Genomic DNA, 17,727 nt, shown 5'->3' on the forward strand with positions numbered 1-17,727 from the left:
TATTCATCTGCCGGTTGTTTAGTTTACACAAAAAGGAATTTTAAAAATTTTAACACTCAAAAGTTTTTAGTAATGTGTGTCAGATTGCAAAATGATACAGAAAAAAAAAATAAAGTACTATATTACACCTACCTTAGGTTTTTTCATACTAACTTGGAACAGTCATCACGTGTTGCCGCAGTCTTTGTCACGGTCACGTGTATGGACGCTGCAGTCCACAGAGATCCGACCGAGATCAGACAAGGACGCAGCTAGATGACGACCACTGGAGTTCAAAACAAACACACTGCCCTGGTTTTTCAACATTTGGTGACGCCGAACGTTTCGTGTGCCAACAGAAAGATGACATGCTATGCTCTAGTGAAAAACTCTGCAATGGTAATGCCAGACACTTTGAGCTCGGTCTTATCGCGCCTGAGATTGTCACGAACTAGGGTGTACTGCAACTTTACAAGAATGGGTCTACATTTTCGCGGAGAAGGATGACCCTGCCTCTGGCAACGTTGTATTTTGTCGATACTGGAGTCCGTGATCCCCAACCGTTGAACCACTTAGTCCGCAGTAACTTGCAAAGTATTTTCATTTTGCACTTCGTCAACACCATGAATCAGCAGGATCTTTCTACGTCTCTGGATCTCCACAGTGTCGACACTACGCAATAATGCGTCGATTTGTTACAGCAAAATGAGTTTGGGTAATAAACGAGCGAAACGGGGCGAACACCATTGTTATCCCAGAAGTATCACCTCGCGTATATGGCGCCTTAAGCATTCCGCGTTCAAAACAGGCCATTCTGTTTTCAAAATTTTCTTTTAATTCTTTGATAGAAAATGGAGGGGAAAGTGAGGTTGTCACAGGTGAATTAAAAAAATGACGTAGGAGGAGATAAACACTAAACCCGACAGACATTAATAATTTAAATTTAAAATATTCACAAAGCTAAAACGAATGCGACTGCTATGCACAATTACCCACCAACTTTTTTCTTATTCTTATGTCGTTATGCATAACAACAGATTACAAAAAATAATGTAAAGTAAGTGTATTGAGATATTTATGTATAACAAAACGTAATCGTATTTTAAAATAAAATTATGTAGTTACTTAAATATTAAATTTTTTCGCGTCAATAAATGTGTTTGTTACTTAGAACAAGATTTTAGCTAATATTAGGATAGTTATAAATATCTTTGTTACTATTTTTACAATTTTAAAAATTTACCATTTGTTAAAATTTTATAAACTATTCTACTGTGTTTTCAAAATTTTGTAAAATGAAATATTATAAACAAAATCGCTACAGCTTTATAAAGTTTTTATATTATTTTATAGTTTTAAATAAGAAAAAAAATCGATTAAATGTTTCTATCAAGTAAGTGTTGTATAAAATCTCCAATACACTACAAAAAAGGATACTTGTAATTAATAAATAGTTGTAAAATGTCATCTACTGGTACTTATTTGAACTATCATGTTTTGTATTTCGACACATATTCTTATTAAAGCAGAAGATTCTTTTTCGTTGTACTTTAACATATTAAGATGTCGCTGTTCTTAAATGTCATGCACATCCAGTTTATAGTCGACACGCAAAGTTTTATTTACCAAAATGATATTTAACTTTTATTAAAGCTCTGATTCATTCAAAAATCAAACTATATATGCATATCATCAGTTTCTTTTTTTAAGCAAATTTTTGATCCACTATGAATATTATAATATTTTTTCCCTTAAAATTACGAGTACACATAAATAATATAAATTAAATGCAATTAAAAAAAATCAGGAAAAGTAATAAACATAAAATGTGTCAATAAATAGTATATTTCGCATAGTTTCAACGATGAATATGAGGTATAAATTTCACAGTGATAAAAACTATATTTTTACATCCATAAAAAGAATGGATTTAAAAAGCAAGGGTCAACACTCATTTAAAATTCGAATATAGAAATGACGCTTTCGCTTATTTCATTCCATTCATAGATTTCACCTTCATCCATTGAATCTGGATAACGAGCATCCATGTCAACGGTTTTATATTGATATTAAAAACGGACATGCGCGATTCTGGTACGCATGCGCATTGCGGTCGGGAACATTTGTGTACAATACGTAGTCTCATGTGCCAGAACCTGTCATGCTTGAATAATAAGTGCTTATTACTGCGATATTCAATACAGTTTTAGCTCATTTCATATCTCCTGTGTTGTGTACTTTTAGTTATTTCAGAGTGTACTATTAAAATACGTTAAAATCGATCTTGTGATTATAATCGTGTGTATGTTGTCCGTTATTAATAAAATCGCAAGAAACTTAATGAGAAAAATATACTAATAATATTTTGCTCGTTGAAAAGAGGATAATTCAACAGGTAGGTTGACCGTTAACATATAGCATTTCATAAGAATATAGATATAATGCTTACAAACGTGGGCGTTACTCTAGACGTTCTGCGTGGGTGGAGGGTTTTGTCTCGCGTAGTCTGCGAGCTTTGGTAAATAACTTTCACGTATACGTAAATGTCTGTTGTCATTATTATTTGGGCTTAATACATTCATCAGCTTATGCTATTTCATTTTTAATTTACCTGTATATTCTTCGAGTATTATTTATTAACAACGCTATTTATAAATGCGTTCATTCATTCAGGCTTAAAATGTATAGACAAAATCAATAAAAGGCAAGGTATCGTTTTCAGGTCGCTGGATTCTGTCCGGTATTGTAGACGGCTTTTAAATTGGGTAGAAAAATTTTACAAATTTACAAAATTTAAAATCAATAAATTTAACTTCAGTGGTAGTCACGTTTTGTTCAATTCATTTATTTCATGGGCAATTTGTTTCTTAATTAATTTAATCATTTATTTCGTTCAATATTTACTTTTTAAGAACATATAATTAAATTTTTTAGTCTGTCTTAGTATTATTGTTTTTTTTGTTCCATTTTAACAACGTTTAATAACATTGTAATGTGTCGTTAGTAGAAATATAAAGTAAATTGTTATTAATTCGATTTGATTTACACTCATTATAATGTATATTTTTGCATTTAACACGAAATAAATTTAAAATTCTAAATAACGCAAGCATATCCATATTGGGTTTTCGTGAGAATCGAAAATGAGTCCATGCTTAAAACTAAGAACTTTTTTATTTTTATTAAATAAATCAAACCAAAGGTTTTTGATAAGTTTATTAAATTGTAATTGAATAAAAAATAAGCTCATTATATAGAATAACGCTACGCAAAATCAAAGGAAACAAAAGGAAAATTTGTATATATAAACTGAGAGACGACGTCAGTCTCTCAATTTGAGCTTACTGGCCAGCTCATAGTCAGTTAATGGGTCATAGTGAGGACGACTCGGGGTTTTTCAACTATATCATATTACAAATGAGGAGAACCGTAGATGAAAGAAAGTAACCCATATAAACCAGCGGATTTGCAAGTTGAAGTTACCGTGAGCAGGTTCTAAAGTGGAGACCACAGACCGGCAATTGCCGAATAGGATGTCCGCCTACAAGATGGGGGAGACCTTTTTAAAGTGGATGGAAGACAGAAACACAGGCGGTTTTCAATGGGTGCTATAAGAAATCTAAGGGTCCAGTAATGGACATTATATGATTGAGATGATGACAATATTAAAACCTACATATCATTGGTGAACAAACTGCGACTAGCGTGCCACATGCGGCTCTTTGAACGATTATTTTTGGCTACGATTGATAGTCGAATTATGACAATATTAAAATTTATAAACTTCTAACCTATGTCAGCACTTGGGAAATCAAAAAAAATTACTGGTGTAAATAATTATTATGATTATTTCACTATAAAATTAGCGAAATCCAATCGTCAATCATAATTAACTAACCTTCATCTTAAGTATCATTAGGAGCGCTGTCATATACGTGTGCCATTATATCTAACTTCAATACACATATATTGTACTTTTGTCGTATAATTACAATAAATAGATATAAAAAAATATTCGCGTGCGTTTTTTAAATGCGTATTAAAATGCGGCTCGCGAAATTTTTCAAATTTCGAACAATGACTCGAACTATCAAGGAGTTTGGTTAAACCTGATATATATATTGAATATAGCATGCGCATTTGAGTTCGATCTTCACCTTTTTTTTTTGCAATGAGGCGTACGTCATAATTCACAAAAAAGATGAAAAATTCTTTGAATTGTTAACAGTGAGTATAAGTTTGAAATGAGAATCAATCACTCAATTAAGTATTTCTGATAAGTATTCGTTAGGCAAGTAGGCAAATAACTTTAACATTATTTGTAATTGAAGTACATAAACTAAAATCGAAATGTTGCCTGAATTCCGTGTTTTGATTGATTTTCACATGAACGCGTATTCCAATTTACCCGCCATGTCATTCCCGAACGTGCCTGCTCTTAAACTGAAGCGATTTATGTTCGTCGTAAAATTTAATATTATGTGAGCTGGGTTAAGTGTTCAATATCTCTGAAGCACTCAAGTTTTAATTAAAAAAAATAAAAAGAAACCTAGATACAAATATAATTTAAATGTAAGTCTCCATCGTGCGTTTTTATGTTTTTATACATGTGTGCTCTTATATTTAATAATATCCATAAGTGCTTATTATTATATTATGTTTAAATAATTGAAGCTGCACTAACTTTTATTGAAAATATTTACTAATTTAATTTATAAAGTATGTAACAATCATAAATAAAGTAAATAAGATTAGAATATATACTTTTTAGTGATCATATCCGCCATTTTATATTTTTAGTCTATGTCAATTTTATTGATGCGCAGTTGAGAATACTTTATTATTGTTCCAATTCTATTTTTAAATATTAAGCAGTTTGGATGTAATTTGAGTAGTTGACAATCCGTGATAGATAATACTGCTTTATAATTATTTAGAATAAAACTAGGATCTAAATATAATATGAAATATTCGTCTATTTAATACCATTTATCTTTGTTTATTAATTAAACTGTCCATGTCCGTAAATTGAGTATATTTTTTTTAAATTATTTTTTTTAAATTTATTATTCACATCATTTGTTTTTTTTTAGTGACGAATGGTCACTAAAAACAGTTGCGCAGATTGGAGGTTTTTGAGCGCTCAGGGCGCGTAGACTAAACCTTTTTTCCTTGTCAATTCAAACGCCTTATTTAACAATATACAACACATAGATACATAAAATATAATTAAGAAACTCTCTTTGCTTTCATCATTGATCAATTATTACATCAAATAGAAAAATTATTGGTCGAATAGAAACAGAAAATACGTATTAACATGTTTTTGGACCAGACGCTATTTACTTAACGGAAAGTCAAGCATCCCTTTAATTTCCTCTCCGTCGCCAGTCGCCGATTGAACGTCGCCGTAACCGGACGACTTTAGCATCGAGAACGGCATTATAAATAAATAAAAAAAAATGGATTTTTCCGTCACCCGACATTTCAGTTTAGACGAAGTGAGTCGCGGTTAAGAGCTAAAAGTGTTTATTTTATTTGAGTTTCTTCAATATCCTATTATTAATTTGTAAATTAAATTTTTTTTTATAAATAATTTAGTGAAATTTAATTTAATTTGTACTATATCGTCACGGAGATTTTATGTACAGTCAGAAATAATTGTATATTAAAATATATGCATAAGTGTTTTTGAGTGCATTATATATTTATGATATTCTCAACTATCTAGTAAAATTTACACGCCAACTATCCGCCCCTTAGCTTTCTTCAGTTTCACATTATGGTTGTCTGTAAGAAATTGAAATTGACTTGAGATGTATTTTTTAAGTCAGTATTAATCTTTGTTTTTCTTTTTCCTAGGTATACAATATAATGATATTTTCATAAAAAATATTTATATAGTTTTATAGTTTTCCTGTCTATTATGTTCATCATCTTAGCCTGTAAACGCCACAGAGACTGTTGTTGCAATCCCTGCATCCAGCGACTTCCTGCACTGCGACTACTTGCACGCATGTGTGACATGTTCGTAAACTAAATCTTAATGGTTGTTATTATTATTATGAATTGTTATTGCATATACAGGCGTCAATGAGAAGCGGGGCGTTAGCGGCAATGGAGGCAGAGCCGGACCTCAGTACATTCGAGAACAAATCGGGCCTTGCAGAAGACATGAAATTTCTGGCTTCCATGCCAGAGTTGTGTGACGTCACTTTCCTGGTAGGAGACACAAGGGAGCCAGTTTGTGCTGTCAAGGCAGTTTTGGCTGCAAGAAGCAGGTATGACTCCTTAGACAACCCAAAAGTAAATAATTATCATCATTATTTCAGTCCGACGTCCTTTTCTAAACTTAGGCATTCATCAGAGATTTCCTATAAGACCTGTTGGAAGTGCCCTGCCTCCTGCTGGTTTCTACTTATTACCACCTAGTTCATAGACGTCCATCGCTGTGTTTGCCGGTCCCTCCACTCTAGAATATAAAGGCTTTAGCGGTCATATGTTTTGCGCGCTGTGTGGCTTCCACACGGTCATTTCAACTTGCTAATCTTCTGGGCTATGTCGGTTAGTTCCGTTCGTTTACGGATCTCTTTATACCTGATTCCACAGGAATACCGAGCATAGACTTCTACATTACTCGTTTAGCTTCTCTGAGGCAATGAGGCCCGAAGTGGGAGACACGTTTCATTGACATAAGTCATCACTGGTTACACACATTTGTCGTAGAGCTACGTTTTATATATTTTCTATTACATATGATTCTCTAATTCCATATTGACTCAGTTTCGTCTATTCTTTTGGGTCGAAGGTTCACCTGGGAAAGAGCTATACACACCATCGTACCATTTGTAATAATTAAAAAAGTACTTTCATTAATAACTGTAACGGTAAATGAAAATTCTATGCAGCAACTTAGTAAAGAAATAAAGCATATTTCCATTAACAATTTCCGCAGGGTATTTCAAAAAATGCTCTATCAAGCACCAAGCCCGCAAAGAAAAAAGGAACCAGCACCGCGTGAGAACAAACTGAGGTTGTTCCTGAAAAGATCGTCCGAGCCACTGTTGAATCTGCAGAATGCCGCTCAGCAGGTAACAATTATTTAATTGAGATACACCCGAATTCTACCTCTAACAGTCGTGGCTTATATGTCACTAATCCAAAACGTTAATTCCACCGTATATAATCAATTATACGCTCAGAAGAATATTTATAACGCACCAATGATTTTAGGTTTCGCCAAATATTTTACACGTTCTCACCCTATTTAAACCTGAAATTAGATCTATATTTGAAATCGAAATAATAATAAGCGTTTGAAATATGCAATGATTGAATTGATTTGAAAATCAAATAATTCGATTTACTTATTTATCTATAGCAGTGTTGCAAAGAAAAAAAATTACAAAGTTTTATTTTTTAAATAAAATGAAATACAATAGGTATTCTTTAAAACATATTCGTTTTTACACAATGTTCGCGATGCCTCTGAGGCCTTAAAGTTCTGGAATGGAGATCACGTAGCGTAGGATGTCCACCCACAAGTTTTACCTCCTACGCAGAGTTCTTTAAAAAGGTCATCGGAAAATGTTGGATGTAGGCTACTTCGAATAGGTTTATTGGAAATCTATGAGAGGCTTCTGTCATGCAGGATGTTCTATGGCTGAAATGTTGACGATGTTGTAATAATGTAAACTATTTTCCAATTTTACTGTCAAATTTGTTTACATGTATTTTTTATCGAGTCGAACGAAATATGGACTATTTTTATACATTGTTGATTCTCAAAATTATTCTCTTTTACCATTTTCACTACAGAGGTCGGCTTTTGCGCAGCAATTGGCTCCAATACAAGAGGTAAAAGCAAAATTAACGATGTCTTAGGCTGCCGAGGCAATTTAATTACGTATCAATTTGGATCGTTTTTTTTTCATATTTTAACACCTTTCGTAGTTAAGTCAATAGTCTGCATAGATCGAGACTATATTTGATTTTAGCGAGAAATATGTGCATGACTATTTTGTTTAAGAATTTTAATTAAAAATAACGTAAGTAAATATTTGATGTTGTTGTATTTTGTACTTTTTTAATCTAAATTACTAAGCATGATTACAATCATGAATTTAAATATATTTGAAAATTGGTTAAGATTTTTCATAGGATTAATTTCGCTTCTTAAATTTCTTAATTACGTAATTTTTGTTTACTAGCTTCTTATACTTTAAAAAAGTTTGGAATTTTACAACACTAATCGTCATTCCGTACTTTTATAATTGTTAAAAAAAATTATAATCTTTATTTTAATTTAAGCGTTTCGTTATAATGCACATGTAGATATTTTAAAAGTTATTAATAAGGTCTTTCTATAATTTTTAATGTTACTGTATAAGAACAAATAAAATATATTTCATTTCGACTAAGTATTAAAATTATCACCTCATGTATTATAATAATTAATATTATATTATTGCATCTTGTTTACTAGCCGTCTTCTCAGCAGCACCAAACCCTTATTATCGAAGAATTTGAACCTGACGTCTTTCGCCAGCTGATAGAGTACATTCACACGGGATGCGTCACTCTTCAGCCGAGGACTTTACTGGGTAAGTTTTCCTTATATTTTTGTCTGGATTATTGAAGACCACATTGTTTAATTTCTCTGGTTTACTGGATACCACATTGTCTAAGTGACAACTGTATTCATCTAAGTGACACTTGCCCTTTTTTCGGATATAATCGAATATTTATTTATTTATTTACTTTATAATTGCTGAATTAATTACTTACCTTGAAAATACTATAAAATATGTTTAATAATGTAATCAAAAAGTAAGGTGAAATTATTAAAAATTAAAATTCTTTATTTATTCTTCCAAATCAATTTAAATCCTTTCTAAATAATCGCCGTCCGATAAAACGCTCTTGTGCCAACGTTTTTTTCCTGTCCTTGAAACAGTCAAAATAGTCTTTTTCCGGTATAAGCGTTGTGGCGAAACGATATGAATCGAATTTTTGACGCTTTTTTCCAAGAAATTGGGTGATTCGATGATTCTTCAAAATAGTTTGGGCTGAATCAAATAATATTCCAACTTTTGACAGGCTTGACAAATCTTATCGACAGTCGTACCAACCTAGGAAAAATATTTCTTGCCTTCTTAATGTCCGGGAGTTTAAAATGAAAATTTCATCTTACTTTTTGACCTATCGTCTGATTACTGATGAACGCATATTTAAATTCAAATTTAAAATATGTTCAAGTTGGCATTATTTACATGCGCTTTTGAATCGTCAATTATTTTAACATTATAAGCAGTAGGTTACCACCGGCTCTTTACGCTGATCTGTTAAGAAAAATCGATAAGAAACTCAATAGTTGTTCTTTGAAATAATATTATTAACAATTTAACAATTTTTCATGAGAAAATTGTAATATCAACCAAGTAAAAGAGTCAACAAACCAAGTTCCACACATTTCGATCAACTAAAAACTTAAAAAAAAAATCTTAATGTACCATACATTAAGATTTATTTCTTAACATACTTATAATTTTTGATTTTAAACTAAGAAAAGAAAGGTCTAAAATATCTCGTGGAACTTTATTATAAATGCGTACAACCAGACCCTCAAAAGATTTGTTAACTTTTTAAAGACGAAATTAAGGCGTTGCGGGTTTCATTTTTATTTCTTGTATCTATTATGTCTGTCTCTATTTTTTATACACGATTTTAAATTATGGCACATAAATAATGTGTTATTAAAAACATACTGCGAAGCAACCGTTGGAAAAAAATTTCTTTAAAAACATCTCCCAGAGAATCTTCTGCTTTTAAGTTATAAATAGACCGTTCAGCTCTTTTCTGTAAAATAAATATAGAATTAATATTGGCAGCACTGTCCCATAATAAAATATCGTAAGATGGTCCTTTAATAAAAGGCTATAATGTAAACATTAAAGATACACATACTATATAACATACACGTAGAAGGAAATTAAATATAAGAGAGTGGAGTCTTATAAGAGAATGTGAAGATTATTATTGTAGAAATAAAAGTCCTATTTCCAAAAATAAGATGAGAGGTGTACGAGGGGCCACCAAAAACGGGGCTGTAAAAATAAAAAAAATACAAATAGAGTGATAACAATTACGTCAAATCTCCTACCACTGGGTCTCGAAAGTAGAATCTTGGGTTTACCACCAATGAAGTTAAAATCTACGGATGATCAAAGGGAAACTAAACAGTAAGCGAGCTGGTGTCACTAAGGGACCAAAAAATGAACAATTGACTCAGACATCAGAGCAATGTCAGAGACTTAATAACGTACCATATTATTATCGTTGCGAGCTCGTGATAAGGAGGCCATGGGACCTGAAAAGACAAGAAGGGAAACCATAAATAAGGAAGAGGTTTTACATAACGACGGTGGAGTAAAGTAACTGGACTCTTTAACTGTAATAGAGTGAACAGTAAAAAGAAATGAAGCAGGAGGGTTGTAAAAGAAAGTAAGGAAGAATAAATTTTCCGAGCGTAACAAAAAGCGATAAAACTTTATGGTTAATCGAATCTTTTTTAAGTAACTTAGTCTATACAGCTACAATTTTTATTACATCGGAGAGGAGGTTATTTATCTCGTTTTATTGTTCTTTACTTTAATACTATATTGCGATACGAGTTTCGCTAGTCTGTGAACCTTACTATCCTTAATATTGACATAGATAATATAATTCTCTAATAATCAAACTAAAAAACTTTTCAGTCCCAATTTTTTTCTAAAAACCGCGTAAGTGTACACATTAAATTAGACTGTAAAACACATAGCATTCACGCATCGAATGTCTTTATGTATTCAATTTTTTAATATATGTTTGTCTTTAAATAAGTCTTGACTTACACAATCGGCAATACGCTATACTTATTTAAAACTTCTACATTTATTATAAAATTTTCTAGGACTGAATACGCTAGAATCTATTTCTTACTCTAGATATGAGCAATGCGACTAGTCAAATTGTTTTTAAACTTAAAATAGCTTCGATGTTTCTCCATTTGTTTCACTCACTTTAGCCGACTTAGACAATCTTTAAAAATGTTTTGACTCTTTGTCTATCTACCTTTATAATAGTATCATCTATAGAATAGAATCATTTATATAATAATATCATCTATATAATAGTACCATTTACATAATAGTATTATTTATATAATAGTATCATCTATATAATAGTATCATCTATATAATAGTATCATTTATATAATAGTATCATCTATATAATAGAATCAAAGCCGGCAAAAACATCGTCGTAGAATCGCTAATGTTGGACATAGGCTCTCATAGAATTCCAGTACGATCGGAAGGATGCAGCCAGCGTCCATAGTTTTATGAAGACTTTAACAAGGTCTGCTGTCCAACTTGGTGCGGATTTTCAGAAGCTTAAAGCCCCAAAGGCCATCTGTTTCATGCTCTACGTAATCAACCCACTGGAAGTAAAATACAATCAGTAAAACTCAAGAAATTTTACTTATAAATTACGAAAAAACTTTCGCCATCCTAATAAAATATGAACCAATAAATGTTCAGAAACAGAAATTGCGTTCCACGAAGACGATCGTAATTACATTATACTTGCGGCGTATTAGAATGGCGTTGTACTTAAATAGATTTTCTCTTCACCGCTTCATTCGTGGCCTATAAAATCTACTTATACTGTGCATATTTGATTTTTGATTTCTTTAGAATATTTATTGGTTCTCATAAAGGGCTAAATGTTTGATTGAATTATGGGTAATGTAATGTAATGCGGACACTGATTGTTTTTTTAGTTTAAAAAAATACATTTCTATCATTCGCTTCTCTTCCAAGATCTCAGATCTCTCATTGTGGGCCTCATTTTCAAGCACACAGTCGATCAACAAGCCACGGAGATCCGTAGACACACAAAACTAATTGTCGTCGCCCAACATGTTCGCCATATAGTGCGCTGAACAGATATCCGTTGAGGTGTTAAGATTCTCGAGTAGAAACCACATACCGGCAAGTGCAGCGTCTACACTGGTTTTACCAGGCCGTGTCCCATTTCGTTGAGAAGCGCTGGATGAAAGCAGTTTTTAATCAGATATCATAATATAAGCCGTTTGACGCCGTCTACAAGACATAGGCCTTAATCAAAGAACGCAACGATGACCGTCTTGCGCCGCCCGCAACTGGCAATTTCTCCCGACCTTAACTAGTATCTATCTAATAGATTCAGGCCTTTGCGGAGTCCATCCTTAGTAAGAAAGTGACTAACATATAGCTACTTTCGCTATGCAGCAGTGGTCGCACCGCCCGCCAGCCCGCTGATAAATGCGCGTGCCGAGTCGGAGAACTCGGTGTTTGGCACTGGTCAGTGTAACATTACTCTTCGTGGAGGGGTGAAACACGTGTTGAGTGAATTAACGGTGGTAGTTGTGTAATTAGCATTATTCACCACACGCGTATTTATCAGCAGATTACTGCTGCATAGCGGAAGTAGCTATATATATATATATATAGTCCCTTTCTTACTTAACTATATCGCCGGTCAATCCTTTTTTTTCTTCCCTTTCGGTCCCAGCGATCATAGCTTGCTCGGGCGTTGTACCGCGCTCACTGCCATTTCAGACGAGTAATTATCCGTGCTACCTCGATGGCCTTAGTTGTTCAGCGGTAACAATATGCATTATAACTAAATTTATTTATAAATCTATAGCTGATGTCTGTTTGTTAACTAACTAATAAGTTCGATAGTTGGATGAGAAAGAACAAAGAATAAAGCATATTATTAAACGGTTTATTTTAGAATTTAGGACAGTATAGATAACAAGAGATAGTATCTAATATAACTAAAAAGAAAAACAGCAAATATGTGAAATACGATTTTAAAGCAAAGCGAAAGAATATACAAGGTTTATTGCGTTGCAAATGAGTTGGCAAAAATCGTGGTAGCAAGAAGCGTGCGTTTGACGAACGGCGGCCGGCGCGGATGTAGTCGCAGTTGACTGATGCTCCAGGAATAAACGCTCGCTTAATGTGCGTCCTTTTAGCTCGTAACAAATCTAGTTATAAAAATAATAACCGCGTTACTATTTTAAGAAAAAAATATTTGTTTTTTTTGACAGGTGTAATGAACGCAGCGGACTATTATGGACTGGACGAACTTCGCCGCGCGTGCGCAGGTTTCGTACAATGCTGCATCACTGTGGATACGGTCTGCGCACTTCTGGCATCTGCGGAGCGTTATATCCAGTACAAATGTACGAAATCCCTGGTCCAGAAGGTAAGACATGTTCACATATTTTTGTTCATAAGGAATCTCGGTTTGTCAGCGTTTATAGCTTCTTCGGGTTTTGTTTAAAGTGCTAAGTCTAAACCTCTTTACGGTACTTGATCTTGATCAAGAGGTGCTCCCTTGGAAGCTTCCACTCAGATCATTTACTTACATTATTACATGGACTAGTTATGTACAAGAGGAATCCCAGGAGAGCCTAATTTGATAGAAACTTGAAACAGATTGTACTCCCTTAGGTATTTTCAAACTAAAGCCACAAGGTTTGATCTGCGAAGAGCTCATACCAAACTATGACGGATATATATTTGTGGTCATTTCTAGAATATTCGTAGTACAGTACAAGAGTAAATTTATTATCATTTAAAAAAAAACTACCATTATAATTAGATTTTTTAAAGTTATCGCTTAATGAACTTATTGAACTCATAATATAGATACAGCCTGAAATGATTGGCTTTCGCAGTTCCTTGACTAAACCCCGTCTCTACAGGTTGCTATAATTAATAATTGATATACGCAAAATAAAATTGTACATGTAAACAATTATTTAACGTAGAGAAAGATAAATAATTAAGAACCAAAGATCTCTACTTTCATTTAAGTTGTACAAAGGCTAACTTAAACAAAGACACCGTTTCATTACTGAAGAAAGTTTGATATAGCGTTTAATTTCAATTTAATTAATTAAGTTATACAATTTGATATACAGTAATACCGCGCTTTACGCGAGGGATACGTTCCAAAAAAAATCGCGTTAACTGAAATTCGCGTATAACGAGGTTTATGATTAAACATAGTCAAAAATTATTACAAAAAATACAAATCATTTTAATCAATCACTTCAATTTTAGGAACACTTTATGCAATACATACTCTTTGTTTTGAAAAGATACAAATATTTTGTTTGATTTTTGATTTTTTAAATGATTTGATTTTTGTAAAGATACAAAGATATTGTTTGCAAAGATACACAGCTATGTATACATTTGAATAAAAATAGCAAATTAGTTTCCGTTTAAGCCCGCTTTTGACCACTAACTCACCTGCCAGATCTTTAGTCAATGACTGCTATAAAATTACGCATCATATTAAAATATTTATTGCTAGGTTAATAACCGCGTCGCTCAATGTCTCCGGAGTTTTTTTTTATTCTACTTCAATTATCATCATATCATGCTTGAAGAGTGATACATTCTTTTCAATGCTTCTTTAATTTGCAATGCCTGATGCTGTGTGAAAAGACATCTTTTGTTTCTAAACAAACCATAGCTTTGGCAATCACATTTAAGCCAAGGTTCTCCCTCTCAAGCAAATTTTTCTTCTGCAACCAATTCATCTATGGATGCTATGGAAATTCGTAAACCTATCATTATTTCCACGGATCTATAGCCAGGAAATGTTGTAAATATTTTAATTCTATCTGGAACAGTCATTCGGGTTACATTTTCACATAACAGTTTTTATTCGGTTAAGATATATACCATATTCTAAAATCCCTTTTATCCGCTGCAGACAAAGTAAATAAGATATTACAGTTTAATCAGTTGATGATAACCAACCTTTGCGAAGGTAATAAGAAGGTGAAGTCTTTTATTTAATATACAAATGGCAAATCCAATTTACTGGGTAGAAATGTGATATAGATTTATAGTAAATAATGTGTTATTTCTGGTTTCAGGTATTGGAGTTCGTAGACGAGCATGGCAATGAAGTTTTGAACTTGGGGTCGTTCACGCTTCTACCGCAACACGTCGTACGACTGATCTTGGCCAGGGATGAACTTCGGGCAGACGAATTTACAAAATTCCAGGTAAGTTTTCTTCAAGATGTCCTAAACAAGATAGACAGACAACCTAAGTCGCCGAAAGACGCTGGACGCACGCCGCTTACATAAAACTAGTCTTATTGGAGGTCTAGTCCCCCAGTGCACATCCTTCGGCTAAAATGATGTTTCTTTAATATTTTTTTCCATAATTAGGGTTTTTTTAAATAATCTAATTAAGAATCAATTATTGTTTTTAAATTATTTGTGTTAAAATATTTTTATAACAGGAGTAATAGAATTTTTTTCTGGTAACTTGACTTTAGTAAAAAAAAACATGAGTTTTTATTTAGAAATTCCGTTAGTTACGTATTTATTGAATTGAATTATGAGCTCTAATTAAGTTAAAAGACATGTCATTTTACGGCGCCTAGTTTAAACATAGCAATGGACACATATTCAATATTCTACTAAACTAGCTTCGCGAACACTGCTTTACTTGCCGACTTAGGCTTAGTTATCGTTTCGTATCGCTGCTTTTACGTCAGACGAGAAAACTGCTGTTTTTCCTTGAGACTTTTAAATACCACAGGCAGGTAATATAAGGTATGTATAAAAGATTAAAAAGTAATAAAAACGGAAAAAGCAATGAAGAAGCCATCTGAACAACCAGCGTCGAAGTCCGTGTTTTATTTTAGAGCCCGATTAATAATATTGCCTTAATTACCCCACCTGCACCTTTTTGATATCCAGCCGTCAGCCCCGACTGGCTCGTTATTAAAATTCGTTGTTTGTTCCCAGCGACAAATCACAAACAATACTTTATAATTTCAGGCTGCGCTTATGTGGAGCAAGAAGTACTGCGACACAAATCAGAGCATGTCGTTGAAGGACGTGATAGGAAACTTTCTAGAGTATATTCAGTTCCATAAGATCCCGGCTAACGTACTCATGCGGGAGGTGCACCCGCTGGGACTGGTGCCGTACTCAATTATAATGAATGCTTTGGCTTATCAGGTGTGTAGTTTTCTTTATAAGTTTTTTTTTATAAAACTTATATTAGTAAGTTAAAGTGGCAAGGGGAGACCTCATAGCATACAGAACAGAGGGCCGTTGGACTCCTAAGGTTCTGGAGTAGGCGAGAGAAGGTGACGAGACAGGGTGGACAGAGGACTTTATTGAGGAATGATGGATGCAGGCCGCCAACTTAGGTCCCGTTAAAATCTGGGAGAGGCTTATGGTCCGGCTGCAACGTCTTGCAGCTAAAATGATGATGATGATGATGATGATGAAAGTACAATTATTATAATTGTATTTATTTGTCGTAATATGTTCAGCCATTTGACGACACAATCTTGATGAATAGGATAAAAACGTTATGAGAATCCTACCTGAATATTATTTAATTTCAATAAACATCTCAGTCCTCTTGTATGTACAACATTATATTATGTCTGAATTAAGGAACACTAAAATCGGCTCTTGTTACTTTTACCCCTGGACAATTTCACTGAGTATTATTTAAATCTGAACAATTTTTTTTATAATTTTCGCATTTTTTATGTGAGAAAACACTCTGAAAATGAAGCTTATACAAAAGTACACATTAGAATTTTAGATTAATTTATTATGTTCAGAATTTTATGGCATTATTTAATATAATATTTTCAAATTGTAACCAATAGTTGTTAATTAGGTGTGTTCTTTTACGTATTACAGAATATATGTATTCTAAGACCGCTGTTGTTGCAGGCAGACCCGGCCAGCGTAGACCCTGGCAAACTTTCTCCAGCAAGGGTGCGACGTGCTGGTCGTTCAATGTCCGTTCAGTCCTCCCTGGATCCCTATGGGTCGAACACCACCCTCTCCTCCACCGGCTCGAGCGATGTTCCGTCGTCCGACTCTCGGCACAACTAACGCGAGGGGAACTCCCCTCATCCCGCTCCTGAACCCGTCCCCGGCCCTTCCACCGCTCCACCTACCGCCACTCTTCCTGAAAAACCTGAGAAGCTCGGTCTCTTTTCGTCCATTAAAAGAGCAGCTAGCAAGAAGTTCGGAGATCGACGCTCCCCGACACCGAAAACTAGGGAGCCAAGATCGAAGTCGGACTCTATTAAGCACGCTGCACTGACCAGACAGATATCAGAGACCGTAGCAGCATCGGGTGATACGACGTTCGAGCGCTGTAAACCACGAAAGCGAGACAGTGAGACTGAATTTCCAGTGAGAAAGTCTACGTCGGAAATATCTGAAAGCTTTCCATTCGTGCGACGAGCGCTTGCGGAAATAGAGAACGGGTTGAATTATTTTAGGAAATCAATAACGTCGGACGCGAGCGAACCAAAAGCGCCATTAGCTCGAGCAGAGCCTGTGGTTGTAGTGGCAGCGGCGGATGATGACACACCTTCGTCCCCGCCACCTCCGATGGGGTTAAAAGAGCGCCGTGGATCCAGGGGATCGCCATGCGCAAATCTACCGCCTTTAATGTTACCACCCACTGCTCCTGATCCATCACCAGGTAGGCTATCACCGAATCGCCTTTCACCACAGAGACCTAAGGAACCCTCGTCGGCACCGTTGCTAGGCAACCCTCCGCGTCGTTCAAGAACGCGTTCAGAAATGCCACCGGACCCGCCACCGAGGTCACCACCAACACCGCGTCCAGCGTCCGTGTCACC

General features: G+C 34.3%; 1 protein-coding gene across 1 annotated transcript; it reads left to right on the forward strand.

The window, feature by feature from the left end:
* The first annotated feature begins 5,441 nt into the window (after positions 1-5,441).
* gprs (speckle type BTB/POZ protein) lies at positions 5,442-16,966 on the forward strand. Its single transcript, XM_068777510.1, has 9 exons — positions 5,442-5,480; positions 6,067-6,260; positions 6,935-7,070; positions 7,798-7,836; positions 8,465-8,582; positions 13,118-13,275; positions 14,966-15,097; positions 15,884-16,066; positions 16,802-16,966. The coding sequence occupies exons 1-9, from the start codon at positions 5,442-5,444 to the stop codon at positions 16,964-16,966; spliced, it is 1,164 nt and encodes a 387-aa protein (XP_068633611.1).
* The last annotated feature ends 761 nt before the right edge of the window (positions 16,967-17,727 follow it).

The sequence above is a fragment of the Battus philenor genome, unplaced genomic scaffold (genome assembly GCF_028537555.1).
Source record: "Battus philenor isolate CCGP_79_NKW_IND1 unplaced genomic scaffold, ilBatPhil1.0.hap1 SCAF_13, whole genome shotgun sequence".
Taxonomy (NCBI): Eukaryota; Metazoa; Arthropoda; class Insecta; order Lepidoptera; family Papilionidae; genus Battus; species Battus philenor.

Excerpts from the sequence above, each read along its gene's own strand:
- gprs (XM_068777510.1), top strand. The coding sequence starts at position 5,442 with ATGGATTTTTCCGTCACCCGACATTTCAGTTTAGACGAA. Across the intron at positions 6,261-6,934 it reads GTTTTGGCTGCAAGAAGCAG|GGTATTTCAAAAAATGCTCT; the intron begins GTATGACTCCTT and ends CAATTTCCGCAG. Across the intron at positions 8,583-13,117 it reads TCAGCCGAGGACTTTACTGG|GTGTAATGAACGCAGCGGAC; the intron begins GTAAGTTTTCCT and ends TTTTTTTGACAG.